The 25014-nt window shown below is 33.0% G+C and overlaps 1 protein-coding gene across 1 annotated transcript in view; it reads left to right on the top strand.

Moving 5' to 3' along the window:
- The window catches only part of LOC143922425 (dipeptidase 1-like), a 254552-nt gene that overhangs the window by 14391 nt on the left and 215147 nt on the right, over nt 1–25014 (top strand). The window contains exon 4 of the mRNA XM_077445648.1: nt 10739–10871. Coding sequence (XP_077301774.1) covers nt 10739–10871 — 133 coding nt within the window. The remainder of the gene's footprint in view (nt 1–10738; nt 10872–25014) is intronic.

Raw genomic sequence — 25014 nt, 5'->3', positions numbered from 1 at the left:
TTCAAGTGGAAACCGATGCTGGGCTGAAAGTGGTTAGAGTTTCGCCCCAGGGCGCCTCGCCGCGCCGCTTGCAATCCCGTCTCTCGCTCTTTATCTCCATAATAAACAGCGAATGGATATGCAAAACAAGAGTGGTGTACGAAGTATTCAACTGAAAACTGATGTAAATGTTAGCGTTGCTAGGAACGTATGGGACTGGTTCGATGGTTCACTCTATGAAAAAATGTGTAAATATCGGATGTTCATTTCTGTTTGATATTGGCTTCACGTTTCTGCAAATATTTTACTATTACGGAAGCTTCAAGCTTTAGAAAAAAACCCTGGTGATAGTGGTTTCAACGGCTGTTTTACGTGTTATAAATTTAGTGGCTCTCAGCACCTACATACACCATATAATATTTACGTAGCATTGAGAATGTTATTTTGATTCAACTTTTAAATATAATTGAATATGCTTTGATGTCTTTTTATTGATGCAAGCATTATATACACATTTATGGCCACTAGTAAAATTACTGTTTACCAGTACGGAAGGTCATGGGCTCAAATTCCGGCCATAATCTATATAGTTGAAAACATTGACCTAGAAACCGAAATCTAATGCAGAATACAAGCAGCTCGTGCAGCGGTCAATAAAATAAGAAAAAAATTCTGTAATGATAAACTTCGGCAAAGAATGGTTGGGTGCTATGTTTGGTCGGTGCTTTTATACGGAGTTGAATCATGGACCCTAAAGATCCGTACTCTGAACGGGCTAGAGGCGTTTAAAATGCGGATGCATCGTAGAACACTACAGATTCCATGGACCGATATGGTCCGCAGTGAAAATATGCTCCAAAGAGCAAGAGTAATTAGACAGTTGCTGACTGATATCAAGGTCCGAAAGTTGTCATATTTTGGGCATGTATTTAGAGGTGAAAGTACGGTCTACTGCACCTAATCACAAAATGAAAAATAGAGGGTAGAAGACAGATCTCCCGGCTCTGGAACATATGAGACTGGACAGAGATTAGAACAGTCGAGCCACTGTTTAGAGCTGCTCAGGACAGGGACACATACTCACAGGTGATAGTCAACATAGGGGGGACCTGACATGACACTAAAAGAAGAAGAAGAAACTATATATATATATAATATATATAAAACGTCACGTTTGTTCTATTAAAAACAAGGTGCGATTTAATTGTACATTGAGAAAAATCTTTGTATCCTTAAAAAAATGTTTGTGCATTAAAACTTTGCATTATTTTCGGTGCATTAAACAATCTCGTATCGAATACAATATTTGACCATAAAAAATATGAAACGATCATTCGAAAAAATAGATTTTAGCATTAGAATAGAAACAAAAAGTGGCAACGTTGCCGTCTTCCGCTATTGACAACTGTCAACTGTCAAAAGTGTTTACTTTGTGTACGTATTACGTATGAATATAAATGATGATTTCAGGTTGTAGAGTCGAAGCCAAAGTCGTAGGTGTCGAAGGTCACAAGCCGAAGAGTAAAAAAGAAGGAATCCAGTAGAGAGAAGCGTTGGTCGTTGTCGGTGGTATTCGCGACGTTGCCGATACAGTTTATCTGTCATCTGTCGATGATATACATTTCATCCGCTTTTTATGTCGCAAATATGTACAATTTTTTTTTTAATTGCTCTTTTAAATGGACATTTATTTTATAAAACAGTCGTTTAAATTGTTCCCTTAAAAATATTTATAAGCACTACTCATGCGAAAGATAAAAGGAGTACATATCAGACATACAAGTACATATATATTTACAAATGTAGAAGCAATTGCTAAACAAGAACTAGCATAAAAAATGTATTTCAAATATAACGGAATGCAAAAATAAAAAAAATATCATCGAGAGAACGAGAGATAGAAAGATAACAATAGAAATACGCGTTGCGTTCGAGTTTTAAATTTGCATACGTACATTCCAGATTATTTACAGATGATTCACTCTCATCCCCTACATGTTTTATAAATACACGATCGTTACTACACAGAGTATATGGATGTACACTTTGTAAAACTATAAAAAGCATCATTAAATAGATTGAGCCTTTTTTCTCGTCAAAAAATCACGTACGTACGTACATACATATGTTTCTACTAAACTATTGAATAAATGTATCCGAAACATGTCAGGTTTTGCTTTCGTTTTAATTTGAAACAATTTGTGCTTGCATTCGCACGAAGCCCCATTCATTTATCCATAATATATGAACTCAGTTTAATACCGAGAGATTGTGCTTTTTCGTTTTTAATTCCGTGTCTCGTTACTTCCACCGCTCCCCTGAGAAATCTTCTTTCTGCTCCTTGCACTCATCGAATTACAATTCTATTAATATTGAATTAATTATGTACTTTTGCAATATGATTTATTTTTAAAATAAATCGTATAAAAACTTTGAAACTCTCATATATTGATAGATTTCGATCATCAATTGAATTTGGTTACATGATTGATGGCTCTTTTCTTGCCCGTCACATACATGTCAAGGATTTGGGTATTACTTTTTTAAATATCTGGAATTTTAATTCTCATATCCAAGATGTGTGCAAAAGGGCTACGAAAACATTAGGCTTCGTTGTCAGAATTTAAGTCAGATACGTTTACTGTATACTGCATTGGTACGCAGTTGACTTGAATCTGACTCGGCCATATGGAGTCCTAATAATTTTAAGTACACGCTCACGTTAGAGAGAGTGCAAAGAAAATTTCTGCGCCATCTCTATATGAGAGAGTTTGGGCGCTATCCCTACTTATTTTCCAAGTTTTTCATGGGCTCCTTGGGCTTTGACTCCTTAGCTTCACGTAGAAAGAATCAACTATGTAGATTAACTTTTTCTAAAAATTCTAATGGGTGAATGTCATCTTCCTGAAGTTCTGTGTAATCTTAAACTTTGGGTACTTGAGAAACTGAGAGAATCTCGCTCCAGAACTCTATTTCTGCCTATTCGGGCCAGAACTAATGTGCTTGATGACTCACCCCTATCAAGAGCCATTCGATTACTTAACCTGCTTTCTGGGAGCCTTGATGTTTTTACTGCATCATACAGTTCTGTCAGGCAGCATATTTTAAATGGCTTCTAGCTACATATTTACAGATGTAGTTTTCATTTTGTAATATTATTATTTAGCATAATGTGTATGTATGTATGTTGGTTTTATCTTTATTTATATACTAGCTGTATTACCCGGCTTCGCTCAGTATTTATAATATAAACCGCTTAAACATGACTAATCTAATAGTTATCATTTTATTAAAAAAAATAAAAAAGTAAAAAAAAAAATTTTTAAATTAAAAAAGAAAAAAATAAAAAATAAAATCAAAAAAAAAATTTTTTTTTTTTTTGCCTTTTAGGGCTTCGCCCTCGGCGCCCCCCTGAGCCTTTGCCTTCTAGGGCTTCGCCCTCGGCGCCCCCCTGAGCCTTTGCCTTCTAGGGCTTCGCCCTCGGTGCCCCCCTGAGCCTTTGCCTTCAAGGGCTTCGCCCCTCTGCGCCCCCCTTAGCTATTGCCGTTTAGGGCTTCGCCCCTCTGCGCCTCCCTTAGCTATTGCCGTTTAGGGCTGCGCCCCATAAGGCTGCGCTCCATAAGGCTGTGCCCCCTTCGGGGCCCCATGCGGCTGCGCCCCATGAGGCTGCGGCCCCTTCGGGGCCCCACGGGGCTGCACCCCTTGTGGCGCCTCTGGCGGGGCCCCATGAAACTACACGCCTTGCGCCCCCTCGGGGGTGAATCCATTGAATCTAAAAAAATCAAATCGGCGCCTATGAATCGAAAAAAAAATAAAACGAATCACGTGTTCGATGAAGTCACCGATCTACGGACGACGAACCAACGAACGAAGGATACATACATACATACATATATATATATACAAAGTCTCTTTCCAAATTATATATTAGATGTATGATATTTTTTATTTTTATATATATGTATTTATATGAGTAATTTATCTTTATTTATGTGTATTTATGTGTTTATGTGTATATGCATCTATAATGTGTGTATGTATATGGATGTATGTATTTGTATGTGTATGTATATATATGTATATTTGTATGTATGTATGTATGTGTATATATGTGTATTTATATATTTATGTATGTATGTATGTGTATTTGTGTATACGTGTAAGTATTTGTGAATATATGGATGGTGTACATATATATTTATATAATTGTCTTTGGCCAGGAAGGCGCATTGGGTTTTCCTTTTTAGGCCTTCCTGGTATAAATTAAATAAATATAAATAAATAAATATTTAGGCTATTTTTAAAAAATATTTTATTCCGGACATTGTATGGTTTTGGCACCATTTGACTTAAACCACGTTGTCTGGCATTTTCTTTTATGGTTACTTTACTACCTTCGACATATTTTTAAAAGTTACAGACGAAGTAAGCTTCGCCTCAATTTCATTGAACGTACAAAGTTAGTATGGAGTTGGGCTCATATATGTTTGTATGTACTTCTTGGGTGATAAAAATAATTTTATAAAAATATTTTCATTAAAGCTTAAACCTTCCTTTGGCATTTAACCATATTGAGTGTCTTATTTTCTAAATGTAATAACCAAAATATACTTAATCCAATATTCTAGTATCGAATCTGGAAATTTCATGTTCATTAACTGGAAAAACACATAATGCAATTGAAAAGTTTCACCTGCAGAAATTATAGATATTTCATTCAAAAAATATAACGGATTATTCTACTTAAAATTTCCCACATTCATACATCCATACTACGGTTTCTGACCCGGGTCGACCCGGGACAGACATTCCCGGGAAATAACTGAATTTTTGTTGTCCCGTGTCCCAGGAATTTTTATCTTGAATCCCGGGAATTGGTTTTAAAAAAATCTTGAAAACATACAACATTTTCACGACTGCACGAAGGGAAATCATAAATGAAATACACAAAGAATCGTAAAATATTCTCAAAAATTTAAATCGAAGAAAGAAGAAGCCTAAAACTGATTTTTTTAACACGAAATTTAAATAATTCTGATTTTATACCGAACAAAACATTATTTAAATGTTGCAATAAAAGAGAATGTATATCCTACGGTGAAACGATTATGAAACGAGTATATCCTTCTTGTATTGACGATTCCACAATGGAAGTAACACTTTTAAATTCGGATGAAGTTGAAACAATTGTGTGTTTGACGATGAGTGAAGAATTAAATAAGGAGTTATCATCTTCTTCTTGTTAATGCCTTGTCCGCATCCGGACGTTGGCGACCACCTCGTCGATTATTTGAATATATCCGCATCGGTCTTCAGCGGCTCGGAACAGCTCTTCGGCGCTCATATCGGTCCACATGCGCATGTTTCGAAGCCAAGATAACTTTTTCCTGCCAATCCATTTTTTTCCTTCTATTTTCCCCATGGTTATCAAACGGAGAAATTCGTATTTTGGACCCCGTATCATGTGTCCGAGGTACTCCATCTTTCTCCGCTTGATGACAGAAACAAGTTCCCTGCCTCTCCCCATCATGCCGAGGACAGCTTCGTTTGATATCTTTTTGGTCCACGGAATCTTCAGCATACGCCTATAGACCCACATCTCAAAAGCTTCAATGCGGCTGATCATCTTGGTTTTCAGAGTCCACGTCTCACATCCGTGTAGTAATACTGTCCAGACGTAGCTCTTCGCGAATCTCAACCGCGTATGAAGATTGAGATGCTTGTTTGTAAGGGCCGCCTTCATTTTTACAAATGCTGTTCTAGCCATCTCGATGCGGATTTTTAGATCTTCATCTGGGTCCATCTCTTCATTCAGCCAGGTACCCAGGTATTTGAATCTTTTTACTCTTTCTATCACCTCTCCATCCAAGGTTAGATTCCCGGTGTCTGTTTGCATTCTATCTACTATCATAAATTTTGTTTTCTTTAGATTTATGCGCAGACCTCTTCGATTGCTTTCTTGATGTACACGGTCTAGAGATCTTTGCAGGTCTGCTAAATTTTCAGCGACTAGTGCCGTGTCATCAGCATATCTTATATTGGTGATCGTCTTGCCGCCCACCTTGATGCCCTCCGCCTCTTGGAGAGCATCGTGGAAGATGGATTCGGTGTAGGTGTTAAAAAGAGTAGGTGATAGGATGCATCCTTGCCTGACGCCCCGTTCTATAGGAATCTCATCAGTGAATTGATCATCGACACGTACTACTGCAGTCTGATTCCAATAAATATTTCGTAGCAATCTGACATCTCTGTCATCCAGGCCAATATTTTTTAATGTTTCCATCAGGCGAGCGTGTTGGACACGGTCAAAGGCCTTTTCAAAGTCTATAAAGCAGATGTACACAGGTTTACGGACTTCTCTGCATCTTTGGAGTAGTGTTTTCATACAGAAAAGGGCCTCTCGGGTACCCAAGCCTTGTCTGAACCCAAACTGCTCTCTGCTAATCGCCTCTTCACACCGTGAGTAAATTCTGCCCTGTATTATCTTTAGTAGGATCTTCAATGTGTGACTCATTAGGCTAATTATTCTGAAGTCGCTACACGTCCTCGCGTTACTCTTTTTGGGCAACGGGATAAATATGGATTGTAACCAATCGAGTTATCATACTCGACTTTAAAAAAGAAAATAAAATATACATGCTGACAGGAGAAAAAAACTGTTAATTTAAAAAAAAAATGTTTTCGTCTCTTATAACAATAAAACAAACTTCGACCGAAACTGAAAGAGTTATTTCCATTGCTAGAAATTTTTGTACCAAATCTAGCTTTCGGATTCTCATTTAAATATTTTAGTATTCTTAAGACGCTACTTTAAATAAGTTAACTTTTATAATTACCTTTTTTCGAGTTAATAGATATATTATGTATTGTTTTGTAAATAAATAAATATTTTTTTATTAATAAAAATATATTTAATTGAAAAAAAATCCCGGGAACGATCCCGGGCTCCGTCCCGTATCCCGGGAATCGAAAAAGTCCGGGAAATCAGAAACCCTAATCCATACATATGTTATATTAGATTTCCATCAACCTTATGTGTGTATAATATAGTATATACTATGTTTGTTTGTACATATGTATATATATATATATATATATATATATATATATATATATATATATATATATATATATATATATATATATATATATATATATATATATATATATATATATATATATATATATATATATATATATATAAACGCACACACATTCATACAAGATCGTCGCATAATACACCCATTAAAAGCTCATCTCAGTGACAAATAGCGGTGAGGGGTGGGTGGGTGGCTGTGCGGATTTTTTTCTCGAGTCTTTATTTCGAAGCTCGCACATGTATGCACATAAATATGTATGTATGTATGTATAGGTATTTACCTTGGCTATGTACGTCCACGCGTGTCCCCTTTGTGTCATTCATTTCACCCGTCGTGTATAGTACGTTCGCGCGGGCACATGGCGATACATTCGTGCCCGGCATGGTTGCCAGTGTGTGCATATGTTGTTGCTCGTTAAAACTTTCCCTTTTGCCAAACACGACGACAGCACATCTGGCGTCGTTTTATATATTATACAATGTGTATGTTTGTATATATATATGTATATTGTACACGTACATATTTGTGTATGTACGTTCCGACAATTCTACGTACGTTTTGCGACAGCCCTGGCTCGATTCTATAGCGGAAAATAAACGAGCCTTCTTTGAAAATGTTGCCGCAGAACGAAACCGCATTAAGACGAGGACCGATCCCTCTCCCTCTCACACCCCTTTCTGCCTCTTCAACGGAATTTGTTTGTATCTCGTGCGATATTGTGTGCCAAATCTATCTGAATGTGCAAGCTGCGGTTTAAAGGAAGCGAAAAATATTTCGAAAGCACTTATTGATATCATCGGCCTCTCGTTATTAGCCGCAATTGGCCTACAGTTGAATGGCGATAAAAGTATTGTCCTCTTCAAGAAAAAATTCAAGTATAATTCTTGTATCAATAGAGAATCGAGGTTTTTTTATGTGTTTTACCTTTTAGTTTATAGAACTGAAATTTCATATATATCTGTTTAAACGTAATACCAAGTTATACAATATATATGTGAGAACCCGTCAACCGGAAGTGGCAGTTTACTGTTGTTCGATTTTTCCTACACTATTTTTTTCGACCCCTTAAACATGTGTGATCTTCACGAGAAAATTCAAGTATAATTCTTGTATCAACATGATGAAAATATAAAAAAAAAATCATTAAATTTACTAAACCGGAAACGGGATGTTTTCCTCTTAGAAAAGTAAAAAATGTTGTGACCACGATTGTGTTCACACCCTTGAACGTATCAAGCTGAAAATTTATATTTGTATTCTTTATGTACTAACTTAGAGCTGATATGGTTTTGGTCGGAATTCGTCGACCGGAATTTGTTTTTATTTTTACAACATTTCATTATTTTCTTTTGACTTTTTAAATAATTTTTATTTTCTTGATATTTATTGGGTATATTAATTATAGTGATTTTAAGTAATAAAAAATTTCAAACAAAATCTGACAACCGGAAGTTGAACTTTTGTCTTGTGTAAGTTTCCCTACATTTGAGCTCAATGAGTATCGACAGTGGTTTCATAACCGGTATGTGTGAGCGTATGCGTATGTTTAATTATCGAATTTTGTTTTGTGAACTTGAAAAATAACGTGAATTAAATATGAACATACACACATAGTTAACCCTCAATTAAAAGCAATCAATAAAAATAAATATTGGTTAGATAAGATTTTGATTTTTAAAATTTTCTTATGATATCCGTAATAGCGGTCTCCGTGACGAGACAGAATGTTAAATTACAGAAAACGCAAATATCAGAAGGCAAAGATCGAAAATCGAAAGATCAAAAAAAAATGGTGCATGGTAAACGGTACATACTCACTTAATTTGCGCGAGCAGGATACAACAGGAACAAGAGGAACATGCTTTTCCTCCCGTATTCTGCGCGCGCACATTAATACGGGAGGAAAAGCATGTTCCTCTTGTTCCTGTTGTATCCTGCTCGCGCAAATAAAGTGAATATGTACGTGAGTATGTACCGTTTACCATGCACTATTTTTTTTATCTTTCGATTTTCGATCTTTGCCTTCCGATATTTGCGTTTTCTGTCGTTTAACATTCTATCTCGTCACGGAGACCGAGTATAAGTATATTAAGTTGTCTAAATCCTATTGGTCGAAAACATTGTGTTTGGACTTTTAAGATATGTTAACCACAAAATACACACATCTTTGCCTTCCGATATGTGTGTTTTCTGTAATTTAACATTCTGTCTCGTCACGTAGACCCCCGTAATAGATACTTAAGTGACGCGCTCGTTGATTTTCTATAATTCTAGAAATACGATCTTAGTTTAACATTATTTTAAATTCTTATTTTTTATGAAAAAAATCGTAAATGCTTATTTAATCATGACAAAATATTTTAAATTTGGCCAAATCAAAAAGGAGAAAATTTTGAGCACATTTGACAAAAGAGAGAGAACAAAAAAATTTTGTAAAAAATACGACATTTTCTTTTAAAAAGAAGCCTGTTGGAGACCCTAGTATAGTATACTAAGGTAATATCTACCTAGTATATATGTATATTAAATACTTAAATATATTCAAGTTTTTTTATTTATGAAAAAAATGCAATTCAAAAATCATAACGGTTTTTTTGCAATACTACGCAAATTCTGCGTATATATAATATATATAGAAATGTTAAAAAACGCACTTGTTATATTATATTATATATTATATATATGATATTATATATTATATTATACTTATGTATGCATGTATGTACATATGTATGCATAATACAAAAATAAATTGAAAAAAATAATGAATTGTAGTAATGTCAGACGAAATTGTTATCTGTTGTGAAAATAGTTTTGGATATTAGGTAAGTATAATATGTACATATGTATATACATATTTAGCATTTACACCCTTCTGATAGATTTATAGTTTTGTAGCATTAGAATATTCGTAGTTTCAAAATTTATATTCACTATAAGGTCAAATTTAGGATGTTGTAAATTTAAATTATGGAAACATGTACGCTTACATAATTTGATTTATGAACGAGTTTCGCCTTTTAATTCAATATCGTATTGTCTACGTGTAATTTGAAATAATGTTAACTTTATTCGTTCAAAATAAGTGTTTGTTTACATACATATTTACAAACACACACATAATATAAATTGAATAAAATAGCATGATTAAAATTAAAACTTTTATAATATTTGTTATAAAATAAGGCTTATAAATATATTACTGAAGGTTTCGTTTTCATTATAATTTTATCTTTTGTGATTAGATTTTTTTTTATTACTAACAAATAATTGGACGACTTTGAATTTACAATTACCGAAAAGATAAAAAATCATGATGTTCTAATTGTCGAAATGAATTTTCAAAAGGAAAGCTTTATTTTAAATTCATTGCAACAGTTGAGATGTTGCCGGGTTACCGGATAGCGTTTCGCTCTGATTTGCCAATTATTACTTCGAGTTAAATTGACAAGGTTAACTCGATAATAATGTGCAGGTATCAAATTATATATATATATATACATACATTCTTACATACATACATTTGTCAAAAATGATTGTATGAAAAAATGATTCTAAACTTCATCATAATTTTCATTTGCTACAAAAAATTAAATCAATACATTTAAAAAATGATGAAATATTCTGTTGTGTAATGGTATTTTTTTTTTGCATTTCAGTTTTGGTCAGCATTTGTGCCGTGCGCTGCCCAGGACAAAGACGCAGTGCAACTGACGCTCGAGCAGATAGACGTCATAAAGCGTCTCGTCGAAAAGTATCCCCAGTATTTCCAATTTGCCACTTCGGTCAACGGTGAGTTTTATTAATAAATATGATATTATAGCTTTATTGCCGTTACAAAGGAAAATCATTGACAGTTTAGGATCTCCTATATTGACGTCAATTCAGGTCGGATTACTTCCACTTAGTTATCCACGGATCGTCACCTCTAATATTAGTCTAATAGTGTGCCTTAATTGTAATTGACGTGTGACATATAGAATAAGGAAAGCTAATAATCTAATAATCGACGGGTCTTTAACGTAGAAACACACATTTTTTCGAAAGGTAAAGATTATTTTCCGTCTAAAAATATCTTTCCGATGGAGGCGCTTAAATCGTTTCGTAATGGTATATTTTATCTTACGAATTCTGATTTCACGTGAATTGTTTATTTTATATGAGTATGTCGGCATCCGTTTATATATTTATATTATATATTTATATATAATCATATGTGCGTGTATGTGTGTTAGAGTGGTTTTTATTACTCCGACAAAAAAGCTTTTTGTTGGTATTTTAATAAATATAAGTGTCATGGAAAAAGTAGCAAAGTTAATTTCTATTCTTTTAAGTGTGCAGATAAGCGTAAAAATTAAATAAGTGGGTTTCGCCCTCAAAACCGCGAAGTATTTTTAAGTGTTTATAAAACAAATACATTTGTAACGCCCATTAAGGTTTGAGATATGATTTTAAAATATACTTTCAAATATTCTATATTATTACATTTGAAAATATAGACATGTATGAATGTGTACATATACGAGTATACATACATATATATGTACAAATGCTTGTATAAACATAAATTAAATTTTAATTGTTTTGATTTAAAAATGTGCTCACAAAAACATTTTTTATTAGTTAGTTCAACAAAAAAGTAATCGGAATCATTTCTAAAACTATTTTTTCATTAAAACTATGTTCGCTACAAATGTTTTGTGTATTTATTTTCGATGAAATATTAATAATTGCTCATATATACTTGAAATAAAACCATTAATATAATATATTTTTTTAAATTTAGTAAACGCTTTTTTATCGTATGTATGTATTTACATATGTATATTCTATATACTCAAATTGGAGTCGATATACAATATATGTACTATCTGAACTCGGCATGCGTTGCAATGAGACAATGACGCTTGCAATTCACGTTCCCGTTGCCGTTCCCATTTGTCGGGAAAACGTAAGCAGCGAACACATTTGATATTATTCAATTGTTTGTTTATTTTACTCTAACAACGCAGGTGGAGACGCGAAAACATTTGAAATTATTGCGTTGCAATGCCACAGATTCCCGTGTTTCTATCGCGTTTACCATAGCGGACATATACACAATAACTCCTGTATGTTCCAATAACTTCAATAACTTCATTGTAATCGGTTGAATGGTATAGGGGCGCATACGTGACAGAAAAATAGACAAACGAACAGATAAACATTGATTTTTATATATGTACATATATAGATTATATTAATTCCTCAGGATTTGTGTGTAACATTATATTTGAGCGAATGTTCAAATCTTTTTAAAAATGCCTCCCACCGCTAGAGTTTAGTCTTTTCAAAGTTAATGGAAAATAAATTGCAAATTAAAAACGTTCATATATGAGAATGTATAAAAGCTTGTTATATTAAGTTTATATGAGATGAGAGTGAAAAAATAAACTTTTATCACTGTTGAGTTGTGAAGTGGCGGTAAAAAGCCGCGTTTGCCATCGTTTCGATCTGACACAAGATTCCGATGTAATTTTTAATGAGTTCGTTAATGAATTAACTCCTTTAGCTTCATGTTGGAGACATTAGCTTACTTCAATGTTAACTATCCGCTGTATGTTGGTAAAATATAAAAGCGATCTAAAGAGTGGAAGTGTTTCAAAATCAGATCACAGATTTCTGACGGGTAGGAATTTTATAAAACTAACAGTGTCAAGCTAATAATAATACATTAGTGAATTAAAAAGTGAAAATGAGAAAGTCTAAAAGCCTCTAATATTAAGTTTATATGAGATTGAAAAAAGTAAATGAGAGTGAAAAAAGTAGCTTTATCACTGTTTCAACGAGTTTCAAATGGGTGGTAGAAAGAGACGTTTGGATAGCGAGCTTAATCATCGCTTCGATCAAGATTCCGATGTTAATTTTAATGAGTTCGTTAATTATTGAACTACCCTTACTTCATGTTTAAGACATTAGCTTACTTCAATGTTAGCTAGCTGCTGTATATCGGTAAAATACAAAAGCGATCTAAATAGTGATTCAAAATCAGATCACAAAATTTTGACTGGTAGGAATTTCGTGGAACTAACAGAGTGAAGCTATTAAAAAGCTTGCAGTAATAAAAATACTATTCATTTTTAAAAATTATTTTGTGAACATCATCAGAATTGACAACAAAGTCGTCCATAAGAGTCATTTTCAGAACTTTTATCACGTAACTTATTGCTGACTAGGCAGGTTTAAGTCACCGGGTGAACTAATCATAATTTCAATTTCATGGAACTAACAGTGTGAAGTTAAAAAAAACTGGTAATATTAAAAATACCATTCATTTTTCATTATAATTTTGTGAACATCTTCGGAATTGAAAACAAAGTCGTCTATTGGAGTATTTTCAGAACTTTTTTCACATAACTCGTTGCTGACTGTGCAGGTTTATGTCACGAGGCTAACTAATTATAATCTTTTAACAAAGGGTCATTTCACTCTATTCAATGATATATGTATAATTAGAATGGTAGATATGTGCTCGGATTCATAGCGGTTTTAAAGACGAGGCGTTTTCGAGTCGCGTCTACCGCTAACACGCATCTCCACGAATAGACACGTACATACGTCAAAAGTTTTTCGCCTGCTTTGATATATGTACATATATTTACATATGTACGTAGTTAAGTATACATATGTATGCATTATACGGATGAAGTGAGAATAGGAAGAAGGTAGGAAAGGAGTCACTAGCAGACCGAAGCGCCAAAGCTGGGCTTATGCTTGACTTGACCCGTTCCCCGGTAATTGAATTGGTAACTCGTTGACGCGAGTTAGCGGCAACGGAGCATGCCGCAAATTAATTATATCCAGCCACTTTGTTCCAATGAAAACATTTGTTTTCTCCTTGTCGCTTACGCATGTGTATATATGTATATATGTATAGGCGTTCATACATACATGTACATATGTAGGTAGAAGCAAGTTATTGGGTGTGTGTGTGTGTGTGTGTACCTAATCGAGTAATTCAATCAAATCGACTGCTCGTTAATTGTGTGGTGAGTGTTGCGATAGATATGTATTTGGTTTGTGTTGTGAATTAAATGCTTGTTAAATGTATGTATGTATGTACATATACATATGTACACGTTTCTGTGTATTGTGGATGTGGTCCATAGTTTACCGCAGATGGGTCAAAATGAAATTTCGTACTCTTTCGGGTTCTTTTTTGATTAAAAATATTTTTTTGTTGTTGATAGAATTTGAATCAATGCTTTCATGCGAATTTTCTTTTTGGGAAGATGAATTTATATGAATGTTTTTAGAATTGATTTTGTATAAATTAAATAGTTGAAATTACCTACGCATATTATGACGGACATGTTGGATATCCTATTCCAATGTCCATTCAGATCCCTCCGTAATTCTTCATTTGTACACTTTAATCTCTGTTCTACCAACAATTCCTTTATATATGTATGTATGTATATATGTAGATCTTGATCTTTTAACAATATTCCCGTCTTATATTGATCTTTTGTGTTGTTCCTTTTTTTGCTTTATATTTCTATTGGTTGATTATTTTTATTAGTATTTAATATGTACATAAATACATATATCCCATATCTTCTACTATTAAATGCTTTTCTTCTTTGTTTTTATTTTCATTGTTGTTATTATTTTTTAGAAACATTTATGATAAATTAGATATGATAAATCTAATAGAATATACGAGAATGTAAGGTTTGGTTTAAATGCGGTACAATATTTTCATTCATTTTTTCTTAAGATTACATATTTATCTCATCTGAAGATAGTGTCATAGCCAGCTTAACGCCTCACAATGAAATGTTCTTGTCTTTAATATTTCCAATTCTTAATATCTCACATTTTTACATGGTTTTTATTAGATATATTTCTTCCCATTATGTGTTTTTTTCATACATCCTGGTAACTTGTAATGGGACTCTGGCCTAGTTTGAAAATAAAAAATAATATAAAACTTTGAATTATTAAATGAAGTTTTTAAAATAAAAGGTCACTAAATTTTTGGTTGAATACATACATATGTACATTATATTTATCAAAAGAATTTTAAGTTTCGAAAAAAATATTTAAAATATTCATTAATGTTGTGCAAAAAATAGTTATATACTTCTATATGTACATATATTATTGGATATCGGATTAAATTATCGGAGAGGAATGTCATAAAATGCGGCGAATATATTTTGCTGATTTACCCTTAAAAGTATGTTATAATTTACCGAGCTATTATTCAAGTGGTTTACCGGTAATGGACTTTATATTATATATGTACATATTAGAGTTTGTACTGATTGAATATTTCGTTTTATATTTTCGGTCACTCTAAATTGTTTATATGTACATATGTGTGTACAGGAATTTAAGCAGATTCCATAGATGATTAATTTAATGAACGAAACTTCATACTTAAAGTTGGCGAAGTTTAAGTTACTCCGTAAAATAAAGTGAAGTTTTGAGGCTTGTTTTAAGGTTGATTTTACGTGAATAAGTTTAATCGCAAGTCACTGTCACTTATCTGTAAGATTAAAATATGTTGCAATAATTCTTGTGAGTTTAGAATAATAATTAAAAATATGCTATAACTGCTGTTATATTATCAAGTTACAGTTTTTGCTTTAGGTCTTTGCGTTTTGTACAATTGAATGAAAAATTCCGTTATTGATATACTGTGTGAATTTATATTTATGTATGTAGATATTAAATAAAAAAGAGCCCTCATCGCAACGATTGATATTTGAAATAGCGTGGACCGATTCCATTCTTTTTTTAGTATATTGTAAATAAATATGTGTGTGCATATGAATTTTAATAAATCCTCAATCGGATGGACAGTGCTCTATGTAAAATTGAGGCCCGAGGGGGAAATATTCGAAAATTGTTTGTATGAAATGGGAGCGGGGAATTAATTTCCATCAGAAAATTCGAATTGAAAGCTTTTTTTCTGACCGTCGAAAGGATGAAAGTGGGGGATAATTGACGTTCCGGAAAGCGGTCAAAGCCATCGACTGCAAAGGTCCAAGCAAAACCTTATCCAGATTTCCACAACCAGGAAAATAATATTAGATTTTACATTTCTGTTTTATTTTCTTTGCCAAGTAATCAATCAAAATCAAACATTTTCGTGAATTTTATGAACAGTCGGGATGTACTTGTTTAATATGTTCCAATTGGTCGAGATGTTGCAAACAGTTTTGGCATGGTAGAAACGTCCTATAGCCGTCATAACATTAATTCTAGCGAGCTCGGAAAAGTTTTACGCAGTACAAACATAATCCGAACGGAGGAGAGAAAAATTCCACAGAAGAGACGAAAAAAAAAACAACGGATTTAAGGGGTAGCGTTGGCACTCGATCAAAACGGATGGAATTAATATTAAGACGTCCTTACATTATTATTTTTTCTCTCTCGCTTTAGGTGGCCGGATTCATCTTCACTGCATATATATATATATATATATATATATATATATATATATATATATATATATATATATATATATATATATATATATATATATATATATATATATATATATATATATATATATATATATATATAATATATATATGCATATACATTGATGTTTGAATGTATTTCACAGATTCATAATAAGGATAGAAACGTCAAGTTCTGAGCCGGAAGTTGGACAAAAACCTAATTGATGATGCGAGATTATAACGCGGAAGAACGCGCTCGTGTAATGGATATGCGAAAAACATAGTCGTCGACTTTGTAATATACATGCATACATACATAGTTACATTTTCATATGAATGGCATATTTAAAACATATTTTGTGATTGATTGATTACACTGAGCAATAAAAGTGAACGAAGTGAAAAGAGCACGGAAGTGACCAACCCACGACTTGAGGAATCCGTGTATTTGAGGAATATAAGAAGGTTACAGAAGAACATTCGATGATTAAACATACAAACAGGTTCACACATACCGGTTATGAGAGCATCTTCGATACAAATTGAGAGCAAATGTAGGAAAATTTACACAAGACAAAAGTTCTACTTCCGGTTGTCGGATTTTTTTTAGTACCTAAAATCAGTATAAATATTATGCACATTAAATATCAAGAAAATAAAAATAATTTAAAAGGTTAAAATAAAATAATGAAATATTGCTTTAAAAACACACTACTTCCTCTTACTTACTCTTACAAAAACTCTAAGTTAGTAGAAAAAAAATAAAAATATAAATTTCAGCTTGATACGTTCAGGGGTGTTGACAGAATAGTGGCCACAACATTTTTGACCTTTCTAAGAGGAAAAAATCCCACTTCCGGTTTATTAAATTTAGAGATTTTTTTTATTTTCATCACATTGGTACTAGAATTATACTTGTACTTTTTTGTGAAGATCACGCATCTTTAAGGGGTCGAAAAAAATCGTGGTCACAACATTTTTGACTTTTCTAAGAGGAAAAAATCCCACTTCCGGTTTATTAAATGTAATGATTATTCTTTATTTTCCTCATATTAATACAAGGATTATATTTGAATTTTCCCGTGAAGAGCACACTGTTCGAGGGGTCGAAAAAAAGAGTGAAAGAAAAATCAAACTATAGCTATATAATAATTTAGAATAAGTATAATAATTTATATATGTATTTAGAATAAGTATGACAATAGGTAAAAATTCTGTCTGAGCTCTGAAGTGAAAAATCGCTGTAATGGTAAAATACATATGTATGTATGTATGTATACAGCGAAGAACCGAGGGATCATTGCACCGAATGCAATTATACCTTGCTGGATTTATTCTTCACAAGACAAGTGTAATCTCGTCATGATACGTTGTTTAATAAACCAGTCTTAAATGTGTATTTATGTATATCTATAAAATATGCTAAGCGTTACGCTCTTCATTGAGAGAGATATCTCTGGCTTTCTTTGTGCAGTGATATTTTACATATATACCTACAGATAAATCGTTGCCAACCATTGTATTTTATGTTTGCTTGTGAGCATTATTAGCTCAATAGGTTTAACAATAGCTCCGTTTATGACGTTCAGTATAAAATTGCAAAACGTTGACGCAATTACAAAACGTCATTTTCGGTTGATGTACGTATTATTGCTATGCATATTTTACATATGTACATATTAAATCAGGGCCTCCTAGCCTACTTGTACTCCAGAGCACATTCTAAAATATTGCTAGGACGGCGAACACCACCTATTTTTTCATAGCAAATAGGTAATAAAAAATGCACAAAAAAAACATTTTTTAATATAAAAATTATTGTATATATTCTTATATAAAATTAATACACGTCATGTTTGCTTCATACATAAAATGTAAACGTTATATAAAAATTATAAACTAATATCAATTTTAAAGTGAGTGCGATATTTGGCATTGCATTTCATTGACCAGTACCTCATAATTAGTAAACAATCATAAAGATGCTCAGCGATGAGTCGAGATCTATGTATGTGTATTTTGATTTTATTAAATTCATGTTTGAAAGCAATTACTTGCAAAGGTATGTGGAACCGAACAATGATTTAATCTTATATGCTGCTTTTCTTAAGAATTTTTTCTGTCCTTCTTTTTTCTTTTTTCTGTCCACTGTATTCCAAAAGCCTCATTTGATATAAAGAAATTCAGCATAATATCATTCTGAAGGTCCAAAATTTCTAGCTCTAGTTCTTCTGTTCTTACTTGAACAAGCTCTGCAATGTATATATGTAGTTATTTCCATGATATTTATTTGGCAAGCAACAGAATTGTTTAAAAATATCGCAAGGCGGTTTAAAAATAGTTAGAAATCCTTGCGGAACGGTCAGTTTTAGATTTAAAGGCGAAAATCACAAACACAACACACCGCATGGAACTGTCAAACTATTGTGAAAGTACCGTTAGCAGCGTAGGTAGTCATAAAAATCTAATGTACGGCCAGCATCTTCTGACGATCGCTTATATCACTATCAACGTTCAGAACAATATGAGTGACCTAAATATATAAGAGAGATAATGAGAACCTATAGAGCAAATTTCATAAAATATAAAGTGAATTATAAGCGTTTAAAAAATTAAAATCTGATAAGGCCGTGTCATGGCGAAAAGTTTACATTACAAGTGACAACGCTTGTTAAACGTCAGGAAGATTTACTTGCCCCGTTTTTAAAACGCGTTGTATACGATATTTTATCTCCAACGTAGTGGTAGACGATACATTAAAGTATATTGATGACCAAAATGAGCAATATGGCAAAGTATGAAAACGATCGGATAAGAGATAAAAATGACCACTAACACGAAAGCCATGTGAAACGTAAAGGAGGTATGCAAAAAGAGATCATTGGCTGGATGATAGTAAACTTCTGAAATCTCTTTTAAAACTGTTCTTGAATCACTTGAAGGTGCTTAATAAATAATGACACTTTTATATTCACTTGTCACCTGCCATTTCCTTCATATTTGGGAAATGCTTGAGAGACTTCACCTGCAGATGTGATATCCGCAAAACCAGTTTTGCTTTAAATGTGTTTACAGAATATATAAAGTTTGTCTTTTCCTTGTATCTCCTATTTAAAGAATTATTTTTTTTCATTATGTCTGTGAGAAAACCCAAATTCAAACCTAGCCAAATCCGATCCGATCGACGCGGCAATCACAATCACAATCGCAAACAAAGAAAAGATACAAATGAGAGGTCAGAGTTAATTATTATTGCTGTCAAACTCCCCCCCCCCCCATCTCGTGAACATGTTGAATTATGTTGACAAATGAGTTCGAATTATATATACATAATTATTAAGACCCCTGTATTAGACGATATATCTTCGTGTTGAATAGCACTTAAAAGAATTGTGTACATAGTCTATGTATTTATTTTTATTTTTTTTAATAATGAAAAGCTTTTATATGTGATCGTTGTTGGCCTTTCAAAGTGCATAAAAGTAAACTCTATTGAACCACTTAATTATAAGTGGTTATATCGTTTGCGATCCAATAAAATACCGCTCGCAGCTTCATTTCACTTGTTAGTAGATGGGCACAATGAATGAAAGCCTCTCATGCAGTCCTATTTTTTTTCATTGTTTTTATTTCTATACGTTCGTGGAATAATGTAAACCGAGTAAAATAAACTGAAAACGATTCCACTGTGTGAGAGCTTTGCGTTTCGTTTTGTAAAAAGTGGATGAACATATTTCGTCTTGTAGATGTTTGCATGTATGTATGGATGTACATATGTATATAAAAGTCGATTAAGTATAATGTATGTTTTTTTTACTTTTTTATGTAAAATTTGTTCAGGTGTGAAATCGCCATTACGGGAGACCGTTCGAATCGTCGGATCAGGATATTACCTGTCGAGCACACGCGTCTCGCGGATGCGCAACGGTTATTTTTCAAATATATCACCTAGAAAAATGAGAAATTTAAGGAATTACCCGGAATTTTGTCGGGACAGTTTCCCAAGCTCCCACCCATCCCATTTTATCTCCACTTTATCATCTCAAATGCAATATATTCGTCGTCCAATAAAGGTCTAGCTCGGACCGCTATATTATAAACGTTTGAAATATTGACACTGCAGGAAATGCGATATGGGAGAGTAAATTTCGTTTCACAGCTCTCTCTCTCTCTCAAATTTATATTGCATTTATCCAATATTCGCCAAAAGTGCATTTTGACTGCAGTTAATACTTTTTTGATACCAATGCATTTATTTTATACGCTTTATTTATTTTATATACTTCACTTTATATTTATATTAATATTGTACACATTTCACAATATTTCGTTTGATTATAATGCTAGCTGGCATTTCTCGGACCGATTTAAATTGGAAAACAAAACTTAATAAAGGTTCTGACTCTTTCCGAAACCCGTCCACCGTCTAAAACAGAAACAGCGACGTAGCTACCTCATAGCAAAGTCATGTGAACCACGAGGGCCCAGCCAGACAGAGGGTCCAAATTTATATAAATATAGATACACTCAATATAAATTAACATTGCCCAACTAAAAAATTTTGAAAGTAATAAAAATTACTAGAGTCGTTCACTTGTATATACATATAAAATATTATTTTGCTTCTCCTTTATTTTAAAAGGTCTATTTAAACGTACATACATATGTATATATGTAAGTATGAATATCGTTGCAGACTATTAAAAGATATTTGGGCTCAAGCGGGATAATTAATCACGTAACGCCATTATTAAAAAAAACTTTATCAGAAATACATAGGTATATGTATATCCATAAGACTCGTTACAAAATTTCGCCTTTAATCGAGAAAGACGAATTTTTTAAATCGATGAGCTAAGTTAAATGTATTTTTTTTCTAGAATTATTATGCTGTTTAAATGTTATATGTATCAATTTTTTTTAATTATTTCATGTCCTATGTTTAAAAATCGCGTTGAGGGGGAGGAGTGGGGAGCCTTGGATTAATTTTAAATGAGGGCCCGAAATTCTTAGCTACGACACTGATCAGAAGTTTCCAAATTTATTCAACTCACCACTGTCTTTTTAGATAAGAAAATACTCAGCGCCCTCCTAGAAATATATGTACCTTATTTAAGCGGACAAACAGATACATTATTTTTTTTATTTTTGTACTAGCTGAACCCGGCATCCGTTGCAATGCCACAATAACGCATGCAATTTCCGTTCCTGTGCCCATTCCCGTTCTCGTTCTCGTTCCCGTTCCCGTTCCCGTTCTCGTTCCCTTTCCCATTTGTAAATTATAGTAAAGTATAGGAACGCATACGTGACAGACAGACAAACATTGATTTACATATATGTATATGTAGGATTGTTATGAGTGGGACGTAATGTATTTGTACGCTGGCATGCGTGCGCGCAAGTGGGTTACAAACGTAAGCATTTCATTAACTACACACTGGCGCGTCATACTTTCGCGTCGATAAAATCGTAATTACGAATATTATTATTAAGAGGTTTTATCCCGTTTTTTTTAATCTTCCCGGTTTTAATAAGTAATCTTCCCGGACATGCATACAACAAATGCTGAAAGTTCCCTCATAATCGGTTCAGTAGTTTAAAAATAAAATAAAGCCATATTTGTCTAAAATAATCTAATGAGGCAAATTTCTATCATAATTTTAAATCAAGCACAACAACAAAATGATTTAAAGACTGTTTGAAAAAAAATAATTATTTAAATGATATGTGTAGTAGATAAAATGATATAATAGAAAAATATACACTTTATGCTTTTACTGGCATCTTTGATTTACACGTTTACAAATGCAATTTTTGTTTAGAGAAATTCTGTCGTTTTTAATTATGTCATATTTATTTTATAACATATATTTGTATGTTCGTGTATTTAAAATAGAACATTAACTAAGATAAGAACATTACAAATGATTTAAAATAATATACGAACGGAAGTCCTCTTAAGGTTTTGGAATTCACCGTAAATTAAACATTGAAATATTGGTTCTGTGAATTTCGTCCCTTTCTCGGGAATTCCTCGGAGACTGGTTATTTCGCTTCGTCTCCTCGGACATTTCGTTCGGGTAACTTTTGAAATTTAGTCCCATATTTAGACGATACACAAAGGTTTTTTGATTGTAACAAAGACACCAGACGTGTCTTTACCATACTACTCAGAACTTTTTTTTCAGGTTTTATTCAATCTTATATTATCAACGTACAAAGATATTCCTGCCATTCGGATATTTCGGAATATTTGTGAAAATTGGCCTTTTGTTGTATTGATAACATTTTATACAAATTCAACATCTTTCCTATGGTCTTTGTCAATTGTTCTTTTAATGAAAAGTCTCTGTATGATTCGTACCGAGACTTTTCATCAAAAGACGATTCATACAGTATGAATCGTCTTTTGATGAAACATTCGTATATTTTTCTAAATATACCTAGCTTTAACAAAAAGTTTGCTTTTACAATTGAACTTTTTATAGCCATAAATAATACAGGAAATTGTTAAGTATGGAATTTTATCAAGTAAAAGGATCTACATATAATTTGATTTTTATTTTTGTTTTTATTCAATCACTCAATCTATGTATGTACACTCATCATTACAGACCGCAGAAATATGACGAGTGTATTATACAGATCAAGAAACACACCAAATTATATACATAATTATTACATAATTCGAAATTATACATTATATCTATAGTCAAACATAGCAAAGTGCATTGCAAAAATCGTATACAATACGATCAACAAACATGTATACAACAATATGAATTTTTATACAACAATCATCCAGAGACATCTACGTAGAGAAACCCGGTGAACTTTGAGATATAACATACTAACTCAAGATTTTGCGAGATAAATGGGGAGGGAAAGCCAATTTTGCAGGAATCGTTGCAATGAAAATCAGAAAAATTGTTTTTAGTCACAAACCAAGGTCTGACCAGCAGCAACCAGTGTGACTTGAACTCATAACCACTCACATAAGATATACCAACCACTAGTCCATGCTGCTGGTGAAATCATGGCGAAGTAGAAAATAAAGTAGAACCGATGCAACTACTTTAAGCCCAGACCTTAAAACCCAGATTAGTTTTCCACTTATTTAATTTTTCCTAGCCGGATATCAATGCTGTCAATGCCTTCTTTAGTTTCAATCCACGCATGAGATCAAGCAAGCTTTGCCAATTGACACAAACAAGTCGAACCATTCTAAACTTTTCCTCAACTTAAAGAGGAATTTTTTGTTGGGAGCCTTTTTTAACTTACTCGTACATGTATGTATGTATGTATATAAAAGCAAAACTTGTGAAAGTGTAGCAAAAGTTCCTTTATTCAATTTATTTATTCAATCAATCAGGCACGCTCGTCTAACAGATTGTTCCAAGTGGGACAAGTGTGCTAAAGATTAAGAATTATTAATTGTGTATACAGAATTATTAATTGTATATACAGTATTATTAATTGTATATACAGTATTATTAATTGTATTTTTATATTCAACACGACATATATGGTCAATGTACAGAAGTATTGTAGATTTGTAGGTATCATACAAGGCAAATATAAAGATCGATTAATATCCACAGAGACATCTAATTCAAAAATGGACATACTATAATATCTGCGCATCAAACCATCGATATATGTACATATGTACTTTTACAAACATACGAGCATTTTTCCATTTCGATAGCTGCCAGCCGAAGTGAATTTTCCCTATAGGCTTTCGGCTCTCTATTCAATTCGAAGTTCACTTTTGCATCGAGTGGTCCGCGAATAAATTCGCAATAAATCACACGTTTAGGCGCACAATTTTGATGTATTCGATCGTTGTGCTATATTTAAAAAAATCGAGCGTCATCCTCGGCCCTCCCCTCTTACGTCCCAGGCCATTTGTAAATACATATAAATATGCGTGTATGTACATATATCGATTATAATAAATATATAAGTTAGTATATGTACATATATGCAAAATATGAGTTGGTGGCTTTGCAGGCATAAACTTTGTACGCCATTTGAATAAAATATATCCGTTTCGGGTTACGGTGACATGTGTGCAATTCACGAGATAGGACACATTTTTTCCACCCGGCCCTCCCCTTCGAGTTTTCTCCCTTCTGTGAATCTCTGTGTAGTCTACACAAATATATCCGACTTCTGAACATGTCTGAAGATCTGGAGCGGCAATTTATTTCGTAAGTAAGCGACGGAGTCGCGTAGCTTTTATGGGCTTAGGCTATATTGCCCGTGATCCTGTATAATATCTATTTATAAAAGGGAACCCTTCCCTAGCCCAGCAGCCGCCACTCTGTTCTAAGCCGCTTATGCAAACTTCTGCGATCTCTCTTCTTTTATTTTATTTTATTTTATACATATATACGTGTTTGTATATGTGCTTTTTCCCCGCGCGCTTCTCTTTCGGATATGAATCGGTGTGTTACATTAAAATTTCGACAAAGTTT

The sequence above is a fragment of the Arctopsyche grandis genome, chromosome 2 (genome assembly GCF_051622035.1).
Source record: "Arctopsyche grandis isolate Sample6627 chromosome 2, ASM5162203v2, whole genome shotgun sequence".
Classification (NCBI taxonomy): Eukaryota; Metazoa; Arthropoda; class Insecta; order Trichoptera; family Hydropsychidae; genus Arctopsyche; species Arctopsyche grandis.
Note: the sequence above shows the minus strand (reverse complement) of the source record. Positions and strands in the feature narration are given on the sequence as shown.